Source organism: Primulina huaijiensis, chromosome 8, assembly GCF_012295235.1.
Source record: "Primulina huaijiensis isolate GDHJ02 chromosome 8, ASM1229523v2, whole genome shotgun sequence".
NCBI classification, from domain to species: domain Eukaryota; kingdom Viridiplantae; phylum Streptophyta; class Magnoliopsida; order Lamiales; family Gesneriaceae; genus Primulina; species Primulina huaijiensis.
The window spans coordinates 8281373-8290802 of NC_133313.1; the positions used below are offsets into that span (position 1 = coordinate 8281373).

At 37.9% G+C, this 9430-nt stretch overlaps 2 protein-coding genes across 2 annotated transcripts; one reads left to right on the forward strand and one right to left on the reverse strand.

Annotated features, from left to right (window-relative positions):
• Nucleotides 1-4: 4 nt before the first annotated feature.
• LOC140982048 (uncharacterized) lies at nucleotides 5-3442 on the forward strand. Its single transcript, XM_073448464.1, has 8 exons — nucleotides 5-155; nucleotides 639-1318; nucleotides 1389-1532; nucleotides 1623-2204; nucleotides 2339-2502; nucleotides 2577-2745; nucleotides 2835-3104; nucleotides 3182-3442. The coding sequence occupies exons 1-8, from the start codon at nucleotides 5-7 to the stop codon at nucleotides 3440-3442; spliced, it is 2421 nt and encodes an 806-aa protein (XP_073304565.1).
• A 4325-nt stretch (nucleotides 3443-7767) lies between these two features.
• LOC140982049 (uncharacterized) lies at nucleotides 7768-9120 on the reverse strand. The gene is made up of 3 exons (XM_073448465.1): nucleotides 8623-9120; nucleotides 8357-8532; nucleotides 7768-8035 (listed from the first exon to the last, which is right to left on the reverse strand). Exons 1-3 carry the CDS (start codon nucleotides 9118-9120, stop codon nucleotides 7768-7770), a joined length of 942 nt encoding a protein of 313 aa, XP_073304566.1.
• Nucleotides 9121-9430: the final 310 nt, after the last annotated feature.

Consider the following 9430-nt stretch of genomic DNA (forward strand, 5'->3'; position numbering starts at 1 on the left):
AAAAATGGCGACAAACAAATCTGCAGAAGCTAGCACCTCGAATAAATGTCGAAGAACTAGAAATAAGAAGAAATCCAAGCAAGGTACGAACGAGAAATCCAAGCAAAGAACGAACGAGAAATCCAAGCAACGAACGAACGAGAAATCCAAGCAAGGTACGAACGAGAACCACCTTTTCCTCAATGTCTAGGGTTTGTTAATTGTGGATACTTGTTTGTGGTTTTGAAACTGTTATTGTTTGTTTTAGGTAATTGACAACCTTTTTTCCTCAATTTATAGGCTTTGTTCTTGATATTGTTATTCATTCGATTTTTTTAGTTGTACTGTTAATATTTTAAGAAATTTTGATTAAATTCAAAAATTAGTAGTTGTGCTTGATTTCGTAGCTGCTGTTCCAAATTCCTTGTGTTATGCACAATTCAATTTTTATGTGATTATTTATTTTTGCGTCTACTGTGGTGGCCAGTGCAATTAAATTTTTTGCGTCTAATACCATGGCTAGATTTGTTGATCAAATAGACATGTCTAAATGCTATTTTATTGTTTTTTGTATATGCAATTATGTTCTGTTTCTTATTCTTTTTTGTAATTGTGTTTCTAATAGTTATTGTATAATTGTTTTATGTTTGTTAATGTAGAAACTACTGCAGAAGACAAACCAACTCATGATTTTCATGAGAAGAAGAGTGGTAAAGAATATTTTTCACGATGTTCCCCTCCTTATTTTAAAACTGTGATGAGAGAATTGAAGCCTATTCTAGGTGAGCAGCATATGAGTCGGATAAATGATACTCCTTTCGCCAAATGGATTGATATGCCAGTCCTTGCTATTAGTAGTGGGGGAATCGATTATTTTTTGAACAATTTTCAGGGTGATTCGTGTTCTTTTTTTGTTGGTGATAACATTACCATCCCTTTCAAATCAGCTGATTTCTCAATTGTGCTCGGCCTACATCACATTGGACAGCCAGTTGACTTGGACCTGAAACTGGAGTCCAAATTTTTGACTCGTCATTTTGACGGCAAGGTCACCAAAGCCAACCGAATAGGCATTTATGAAAAATTGATTTTCCTTGCAAGAAGTGACGATGAATGTGATATTGATGATTTTGTGAGAACTTTCATTTTGTTCATTTTCAACTGCATAATATTTCCCACGGGCAATTATATTACTCCTGGATTTATATTTCCTTATCTCGATGATCTTACGATATTTTTTAAATATGCTTGGGGAGATGCTGCTTTCCGATTTTTATATCGAGAAATATGTCAGATCGAGAAAAAACTTTATGTTGATGGATGCACGGTTGGATTGATGGTTAGTATTCAGCTTTACTAATTATGATCTTAGTATTTGTCATTAAATTTTATTTTATTTTTTGCTTTAGGCTTGGTTATATGAGACAGTCCCAGTTTTAGGAGTAAGGCGTGGTTTAAATGTTTACCCTCGGTTGTTTTCTTGGGGGAAAAGAAAGATCCCACTAAATGCAGCTGGCACTGAAACATTGTTGAAACACATAGATTCAACTCAGGTACTTATAATTATTTTAGTTTATTAATGTAGTTGTGCAAAATTAATGTTTAGTTGATTGAAAGTTGTATTTATTTTTATTTGTGAATAGGTTCTGTCGATACATCCATTTTGTGAGGAGGAAAAGTTGTTAGTGGACATGAATCTTGTTTTAAACCAAGAAACGAATAGATCTGAAGTAAAACGTTTTGACAAACTTGTCTTGAAACAAATGAATGATTTAAAGATACTGAGAAAGAGATGTGCTGAATTAGAGGGTGAAAAGGTTCGACGTAAAATGAAGGGAAAAAGGTCTGTGGAGGATAAACGTGACAATGTTGTTGAATCTGAGGAAAAGGTTGATAAAACAGAAGAAAAGATGACTTTTGAGTCACCACATGATGCAAGAGCTAACTTTGGTAATTTTGTTGACGTAGTGGTAAATGCAGTTGTTTCTGATTTGGCTAAAGAAAAGAAAGAGTTAGATGAATCTCATTCTTTGAATGCTTCGGTTGATGAGAGGATTGGTGGTAGTTTTGTTGCTACTTGTGAAGTGGAGAAGAAAACTATTTCTCAATCTTCAATTGCGGATCATGTGAGGGCTAGGGATGATCGTGTGAAGAAAAAAAAAGGTTCCATGTTTGTGACTCCACCTAGCTCAACACCAAGACGTAAGAGGAAGATGATGAAACAGGTAAATGAAGTGTCAATTATTTCCAAATCGATTGTATTAATTTTAATTTAGTTTTTCTGTTTTTCAGTACTATTGTTGTTATTGATGTTTGGATTTTCTGTTATATTGTTGAATATATCGCCGCTTTTGGATAGGAAGTTATAGACGTTGAGAAGAAAGGAAATACTCCTGGCAAGGTTGCCATGGATGAGTTTCAAGGTAGATCAGATTTCTGTGGACATGAAGAAGCTGATGATGAAGAGAGAAAATTGGTGACAAACTTTCTTGCTAGAAAAGAGTTGGAGTACGTTGATCTTCCGTATGTTTCTTCTTCTTATTTTCATAATAATTTGTCCTAATTTTTCTAATGAAATTGAATTTTCTATTTTGTAGTGTTGTCGTTTGGCAAGATACGGTTATGAGTTTAAGTGGACCGATATTATGTCATTTTCTTTTTGGTGATCCTGTTGAGTCTGAGATAATTAATGTTTACATGAGAATTATGCAAAAGCAAAGTTTGCATCATGGATTTGAGATTTATTGCATAGACACAATGGTGCAGGTTCGTAGTAGTCCGAGTTTTGCGTTTTTTTTTGTTTTTTTGTTTTACTATATTAAGATAAATTAGTATATGTGTTCTTGAATGTGTAGAAAGAAGTCCTAACGAAATTGGAACAACATGGAAAAAGATCGATGGTACATCGGGATGATTATGGAGCTTTTCTTTCACTGATGACCTCTTTCACGATGGCTAGACTGCAGGAACTGACTGGAAAATTATTTAGAAGATGCAGATACATCATTTTCCCTATGAATGACAGGTGGCATTGGTTTTTGTTGGTTTACAAAAGAGATGAAGGGATATTTAAACTGTGGAACTCCATGCATGACCCATTCTCAGTTTGGAAAGCCAAAGTTTATGTAAGTTTACTTTGAAATGTTCAAAGTTTATGTAAATACAAATTAAGATTAAAATTTTAAAGTATTGTTTGTTGCAGACAAAGTTTTTGGCTGGTTCCATACGTCACTTATGTGGATTCGACCTTGTAAGTGAGCCAGTGTTAAGAGAACCTTGTCGTCAACAAGGTGCAACCCTCTATTGTGGCATCTATGCATGCATGTGGTTGGAGTGTCTAGCCCGTGACACATATGAGATCTGGAGCTATGCACAGGATGTGAAGATGGACACTTATCGAGCACGTTTGGCAGCCACAATATTATCTGATGAAAATGGATTGTTGAAAAACAAGTTTGAGTAATTAGTTACTCCTCACTATTCTGTTGGTTAAGAAGTTACAGTAGTACTGGAGTTTGAACATTTCAAGTCTATGTTTAATTGTTGGTTTAAATTATGTAATGAAGACACACCAATTGATTATTATCGTGTTTGTGTTAGCTGTTACGAACTTCAATATCTATTTCTGTTAAAATTTATTTGTTTCTGGGAAAGTTTGGTGTATCATTTGTTCACTTTTCAGAGTTTGGTTAACGTGGTATTTTAAATGGTACATATCAATTTATAAGAGAAAATTGAGTACAAAAATTGCATTATTTGGTATATTATGTGTAACTATGAGTACAAATGTTAAATAATCGAGTATATCTAACTAATCTAATATTTAGTCATACATTAGTAAACACACAATAGTATTTAACTAATCGAGGACAATGTACACACAAATTGAGCACAATATACACACGAATTGATTACAATGTACATATTTATTGAGTACAGTGTACGCTTAAATTGAGTACAATGAACACATGAATCGAGCACAATGACTTGTCAATACAGCACAACGTAGAGTAGTTCATCTATTCATGCTAGGATCACCAAGTCATTATCCGACGAAGTTGTTATTAGTCAAATTTCGAAGACCATAAGATGTCTGATTGAGTATACATATGAAATAATAGAGCACAATTCACAATCAATCGGGTATAAATATGTTAAAATCAGGTATACATGTAAATAAATCGAGAACTGAAATTGAAGATGTATGAAAATCACGAAATTGACATATAACATGAATTTGAGTGCTCGATTAATGTACATGTATACCTGATTTTAAAACATATATACCCGATTTATTGTAAATTGTGCCTCATAACATACGATATATACTTTCACCAAAATATAGATGAATATGTTGGATTTACATGTCAGGAACAACCGGAAAAGTAGGAAGAATGTCACATAGCCTATCCGGACCTCTAAAATGACCCCGTGTAACGGTCCGTGCCTTCAAAGCCAAAAGAAGAGTTTGACAGAGTATACACGGACCCAAGGACGGACCTGTACACGGGGTCCGGGTCCGTTAGCACCAGAGAAGACAAGTTTGATAGAGTCTACACGGATCTCACAACGGACCTTTGCACGGGGTCCGTGTCCAGTGTTTTCCCAAAAATGTATATTACAGTATATACACGGATGTTTACCCGGATCCCTACACGGGGTCCGTGTTGAAGCATTTCAAACATGCCGATCTCCAGAGTGTACACGGACCTTGAAACGGACTGGTACGCGGGGTCCGTGTATAGCACTTTCAAAATTTTCTACTTCGCGGTAATACACGGACCTATGCACGGACCCATACACGGGGTCCGTGCATTCTAATTCCAGCTGATATCAGATTTCAAAATCGCGATTTCCTTTCTAAAATCCCTAAATCCCTAAATTCCCAAATCATTTCTCTCCTTCACTCACGCCGCCCCACGCCGCTTCCGGCCGCGCCGCTGCCTCCCTTGCACCATCTTCAACACCGAGCACTACTCGACTCCCATTCTCCTTCACTCACGCAGCCTCACGTAATATCCCTCCTCCACTAGCTCACCGCCCTACTTCCGTCGCCGGCCGCCATCCACCATTGCACTATAACACCTCATTCTAGTTCCGGTAAGCATGGCTTCACACTCACTCCCTAGGATTATTGCCTGTTCGTTTGGAAATTGATTGGGTATTTGTTTCGGTGGTTGGGTGCTATTCTCCGAGTAGAGGGCTTTTGGAATTTGATTGTAGACAGGATTGCATTAATATTAATTGAGTCTTGATCACATCGATTGTGGATTGATTTGCATTAAAGTTTGGTTGATTATCGTTGCGGTTAAATAGGCTTGTGCATTGTTTCATTTGTTTGGGATCGGTTTGGGTTGTGTTTCTGAATTGGGTTTGTTGTGCTTCATTAGTTGCATATTTGAATCTAGCAACCTCGATCGCCATGCCTCCTCGCCGACACACTAGTAGGCGCGCCCGAGGCGGCGCATCATCATCCTCTGGGTCCGCAAGGTTAGCAATTGATCCCACTAGGTTCACCCACCGAGATAATTTCGAGTGGTACTCCGCACTGCATGAGAACTCCGTCATCATGGAACGTTCTATTCATCCACGAATTGACCATGAAATGCCACTCCGAGCAGAGTTTGATAAATTTGGTTGGGGACCTCTATTAGACATCACCGGGCCTTATTACCCTGACTTGGTATGGCAATTCTACGCCAACTTTGAGGAAAAGGACAAAACTGGGATGCAACACATCCGTACTTACGTCAAGGGGAATACTATCGCGTTGACTAGAGATTATCTGGCCGCTATATTGAACGTCCCCAATGACGGGCCCCCGGTAGTTTTCAACTAGTTGGACCTTTTCTTGTCAGATATCACATTCCGAATCCCTCAGGCACGAAGCCGGCTCCAATACCACACATCTCCCACTGGTTCCCGCTCCAGCGTCCTCCCGACGTCCCTCCCACTGTTGGATCGCCTCATCTGTTACTTCACAGGGGCGAATGTGATTCCGAGGAAAGCTGGGAACAATGAGGTCCGCCATTTGGATCTCTATATCATAGACAAGATGTTGAATGGCTTGGGGGCCATTCCAGCTATTCCGGTGGCGTCGATTATGATCTCCCATATGCGCTCAGTCGCCCACATTGATCCCACGAAGAATAGGAAGCCATACACCCCCTTTCCTATCATCATCTCTCGGATCTTGGCGGCCCATGGTGTCGATCTCACGGGTGAGACCTCTCTCCTCCCAACCTCTACGCAGATGCTATCACCCCAGGCCATGCAGGGTATGTATTTCATTTTCAGGCAGGGTGCTTGGTACCGTAACCCCGGGAGCCGCCATATCAATCCTCATCCCCGTGATCCACCGGTGCCTCCCCCTACAGTCGACGAGCGCGTCTACGACGATCGAGTGGCGGAGGAAGCCGCATTAGATGCCCGAGCAGGACCTCCGAGTCATTTGCCGTCGCGACAGCGCGCGCCGAGAGGTACTCGTCAGGTTTTCTCGGCCATTTTTAACTGCATGGACGATTTGCACACACGATTGGCTCGGGTAGAGCACCATGCCAGGACGCAGTCGTATTCGGATGACATTTATGCGCCGCCGTTTGACAGATCCGCACTCGATGGCATGGAGTACTTGGAACTAAGATCCGACGAAGAGTAGTTAGATATTTTATTTGCGGAGTTGTGGATACCATTATCGGTTTTCTAGATTTGAGCGATTTATTCTATGTTGTTGATTGATGTTATGAGATGAACTATTATACGTTGTGCTGGATTGACAAGTCATTGTACTCAATTCATGAGAACATTGTACTCAATTTATGGGTACACTATACTCAATACATATGTACATTTTAATCAACTCATGCGTATATTGTACTCAATACATGCGTCTGTTGTACTCAAATCAACGTATAAATTGTTCTCGATTGTTTAACTTATATACTCACTTATACATTTTATGTACCTCGAAGGTGACAACACATCAACTCTGGCGAATATTTTTTTTTTGACTTTATCGATGGACACAATATTGTACTCAATAAACTATTAAATTATCCTGGATTATTTAACTTATATACTCAATCGGGCATTTTATGTACTTTGAAATTAAAAAATTACAAGAAATTCATCGGATAATGACTTGGTGATCTTAGGCATGAATAGATGAACTACTGTACGATGTGCTGTATTGACAAGTCATGGTACTCAATTCATATGTACATTGTTCTCGATTCTTTAACGTATACACTCAATCTGACAATTTATGTACCATGAAAATGACACACTACGATTTCGGCCGAAAATATATCTTTTTCTCTAGCTCAAAATATACTCGATTATTTAATATTTGTACTCCACTTTACACATAGTATACACAAGAAAGTAAATTTTGTACTCAAATCTCTGTTCATATTAATGTATGACTAAATATTACATTAATGAAATAAAGTTTGAATAGTAAACAACTTCCAATTTGGACATGTATTTTGTATTTCCGGTATAATATGAGTACAGTTTTCTTGTGCACAAAATATACCTAATTATTTAATATTTGTACTCATATTTGCACATAATATACCAAATTAAGCAATTTTTGTACTCAAATATCTGTTCAAAATTGATATGTACCATTTGAAACCTCTTAAACCAAACATTAAAAAATGAACAAATGAAACACCAACCCTTCCAGAAACAAATAACAATAAATAGAAATACATATTGAAGTGCTTAACACCTAGTTTATGAAACAATAACAACTAGTTTATAGCTTCTTTGCAGCTACGTCTGTTATGTCCTCCCATCGATTTGCGATAGTATCCTCTTGGTTTTCCTACGACCAGGCTGACTCCTCACATCAGGAGCATTGGTTACATTTCCATCATCAAGATAGGACTCATTAATGTCAAACGTTGGGATGGGATTAATAATTCCTCTGTACGTTTGGCGGTACATTTCAATTTTGAAATACTTGTCGCAAAAATCATAAAACGACATCGACTTCGACTCAATAGCGGCGCAAGCATGCTTGAAAGGAAGCTTGTTGATTTGCCAATATCTACATGAATAGGTCATAGCTATCAAGTCAATAGCAAATGATTTTTCACCATCGACTACTTCAAACCTCCAATTACAAGACCGGTACACTCTTAACTTACGGGATTCCACATATACACTACCAATATATTTTTCTTTTTTTGGACTTAATTATTTAACCATCGTAGCTGTTGATTCACGTCGTTGGTGCATCATGTTCATAATCTGCACTCATATATGGTCCACCATACCCACGATAGGGAGATAACGAGCTGCTTTAACTCAATTATTCCAACATTCGGAGATGTTATTATTTATAACACCCCATCTATTGCCAAGAAACAATGCATTTGCCCAACTCTGTGGTTCAGAATTTACAATAAAATCCCTAGCAAGTGGCATGGACTCCAGGATATTTTTTATATGTTGTTCATGCTCCTGCAAAGATGGAGCATAAGCAGCTTTTTTGAATACCGAGGACCAATGCTTTTTGTTATGTTTTGGATAGCTTCGCAACACCTAAAATGGTTACAAAAATATCAGATTAAATACATCTATTTATATATGAAAAAAAACGGTCTAGATAAAAATAAGTCATTGATTATGTACCACTTTCACAAAATTATCAACTAAATGTCTCAAGCAGTACGCATGGTGACTGCCCGTAAATAGTAGATTAACTGCCTTGATAATCCCAGGATGTCTGTCAGAGAAAAAAGTGTACTCATTGAATGGAATGCTTTGATACGAAAGCAAAACACTTCTCAGATGATAACAAAACCATTCCCAATTAATATCATTCTCCGCGTCCACTACAGAATAAGCGATTGTGAAAAGATCATCATTGGCATCCTTCGACACAGCAAGTAGGATACAAACTTTAAACTTATTCTTTATATGAGTCCCGTCCAAAAAAATCAACGGTCTACAACCAGTAAAAAAACCAACTACACATGCGTGCAAACAAATGAACAGTCGTTTAAATTTGTTAGTTTCGATATCAATCTCACACTCAGCAACACTTCCAGGATTCGTTTCTTTAACAGCTCGACAATACCATCTTAGTCTATCATAGCATCCCTTATCTGTGCCATGAATATCATGCATCGCTAACTCCTTGCCCTTCCACACATTGCGATAGTTTAACTCTACACCATAATCTCTTTGTAAGTCTTTTTGAATTGTACAAGGATGATAAGAGGGCTCTCCTATAAGTTTTCCTTTCACCACATTAGCTATCCATGTTGCATCTGCTCTAGGATGTCCTCTACTACGTAGATTATTCTCACCACATGTATGCTCTAAATTGCATTTTCGGATCGCAAATATATTGTCTGCTTTGTATTTAGAAGCATAAATTCTCCATCCACAAATAGTCTCAGTACAAGTAACAGTGACTTTTTCGCTATCATTCTTT

What these genes read in the sequence shown, in the direction of transcription:
- LOC140982048 (XM_073448464.1), top strand. Translation starts at nt 5, where the DNA reads ATGGCGACAAACAAATCTGCAGAAGCTAGCACCTCGAATAAATGTCGA. An exon ending in AGAGGAAGATGATGAAACAG is followed by an intron (nt 2,205 to 2,338) that starts GTAAATGAAGTG and finishes GCTTTTGGATAG; the next exon opens with GAAGTTATAGACGTTGAGAA. An exon ending in TTTGGAAAGCCAAAGTTTAT is followed by an intron (nt 3,105 to 3,181) that starts GTAAGTTTACTT and finishes TGTTTGTTGCAG; the next exon opens with ACAAAGTTTTTGGCTGGTTC.
- LOC140982049 (XM_073448465.1), bottom strand. Translation starts at nt 9,120, where the DNA reads ATGCATGATATTCATGGCACAGATAAGGGATGCTATGATAGACTAAGA. An exon ending in TTGATAATTTTGTGAAAGTG is followed by an intron (nt 8,533 to 8,622) that starts GTACATAATCAA and finishes TAACCATTTTAG; the next exon opens with GTGTTGCGAAGCTATCCAAA. An exon ending in CAGAGTTGGGCAAATGCATT is followed by an intron (nt 8,036 to 8,356) that starts GTTTCTTGGCAA and finishes CTATTCATGTAG; the next exon opens with ATATTGGCAAATCAACAAGC.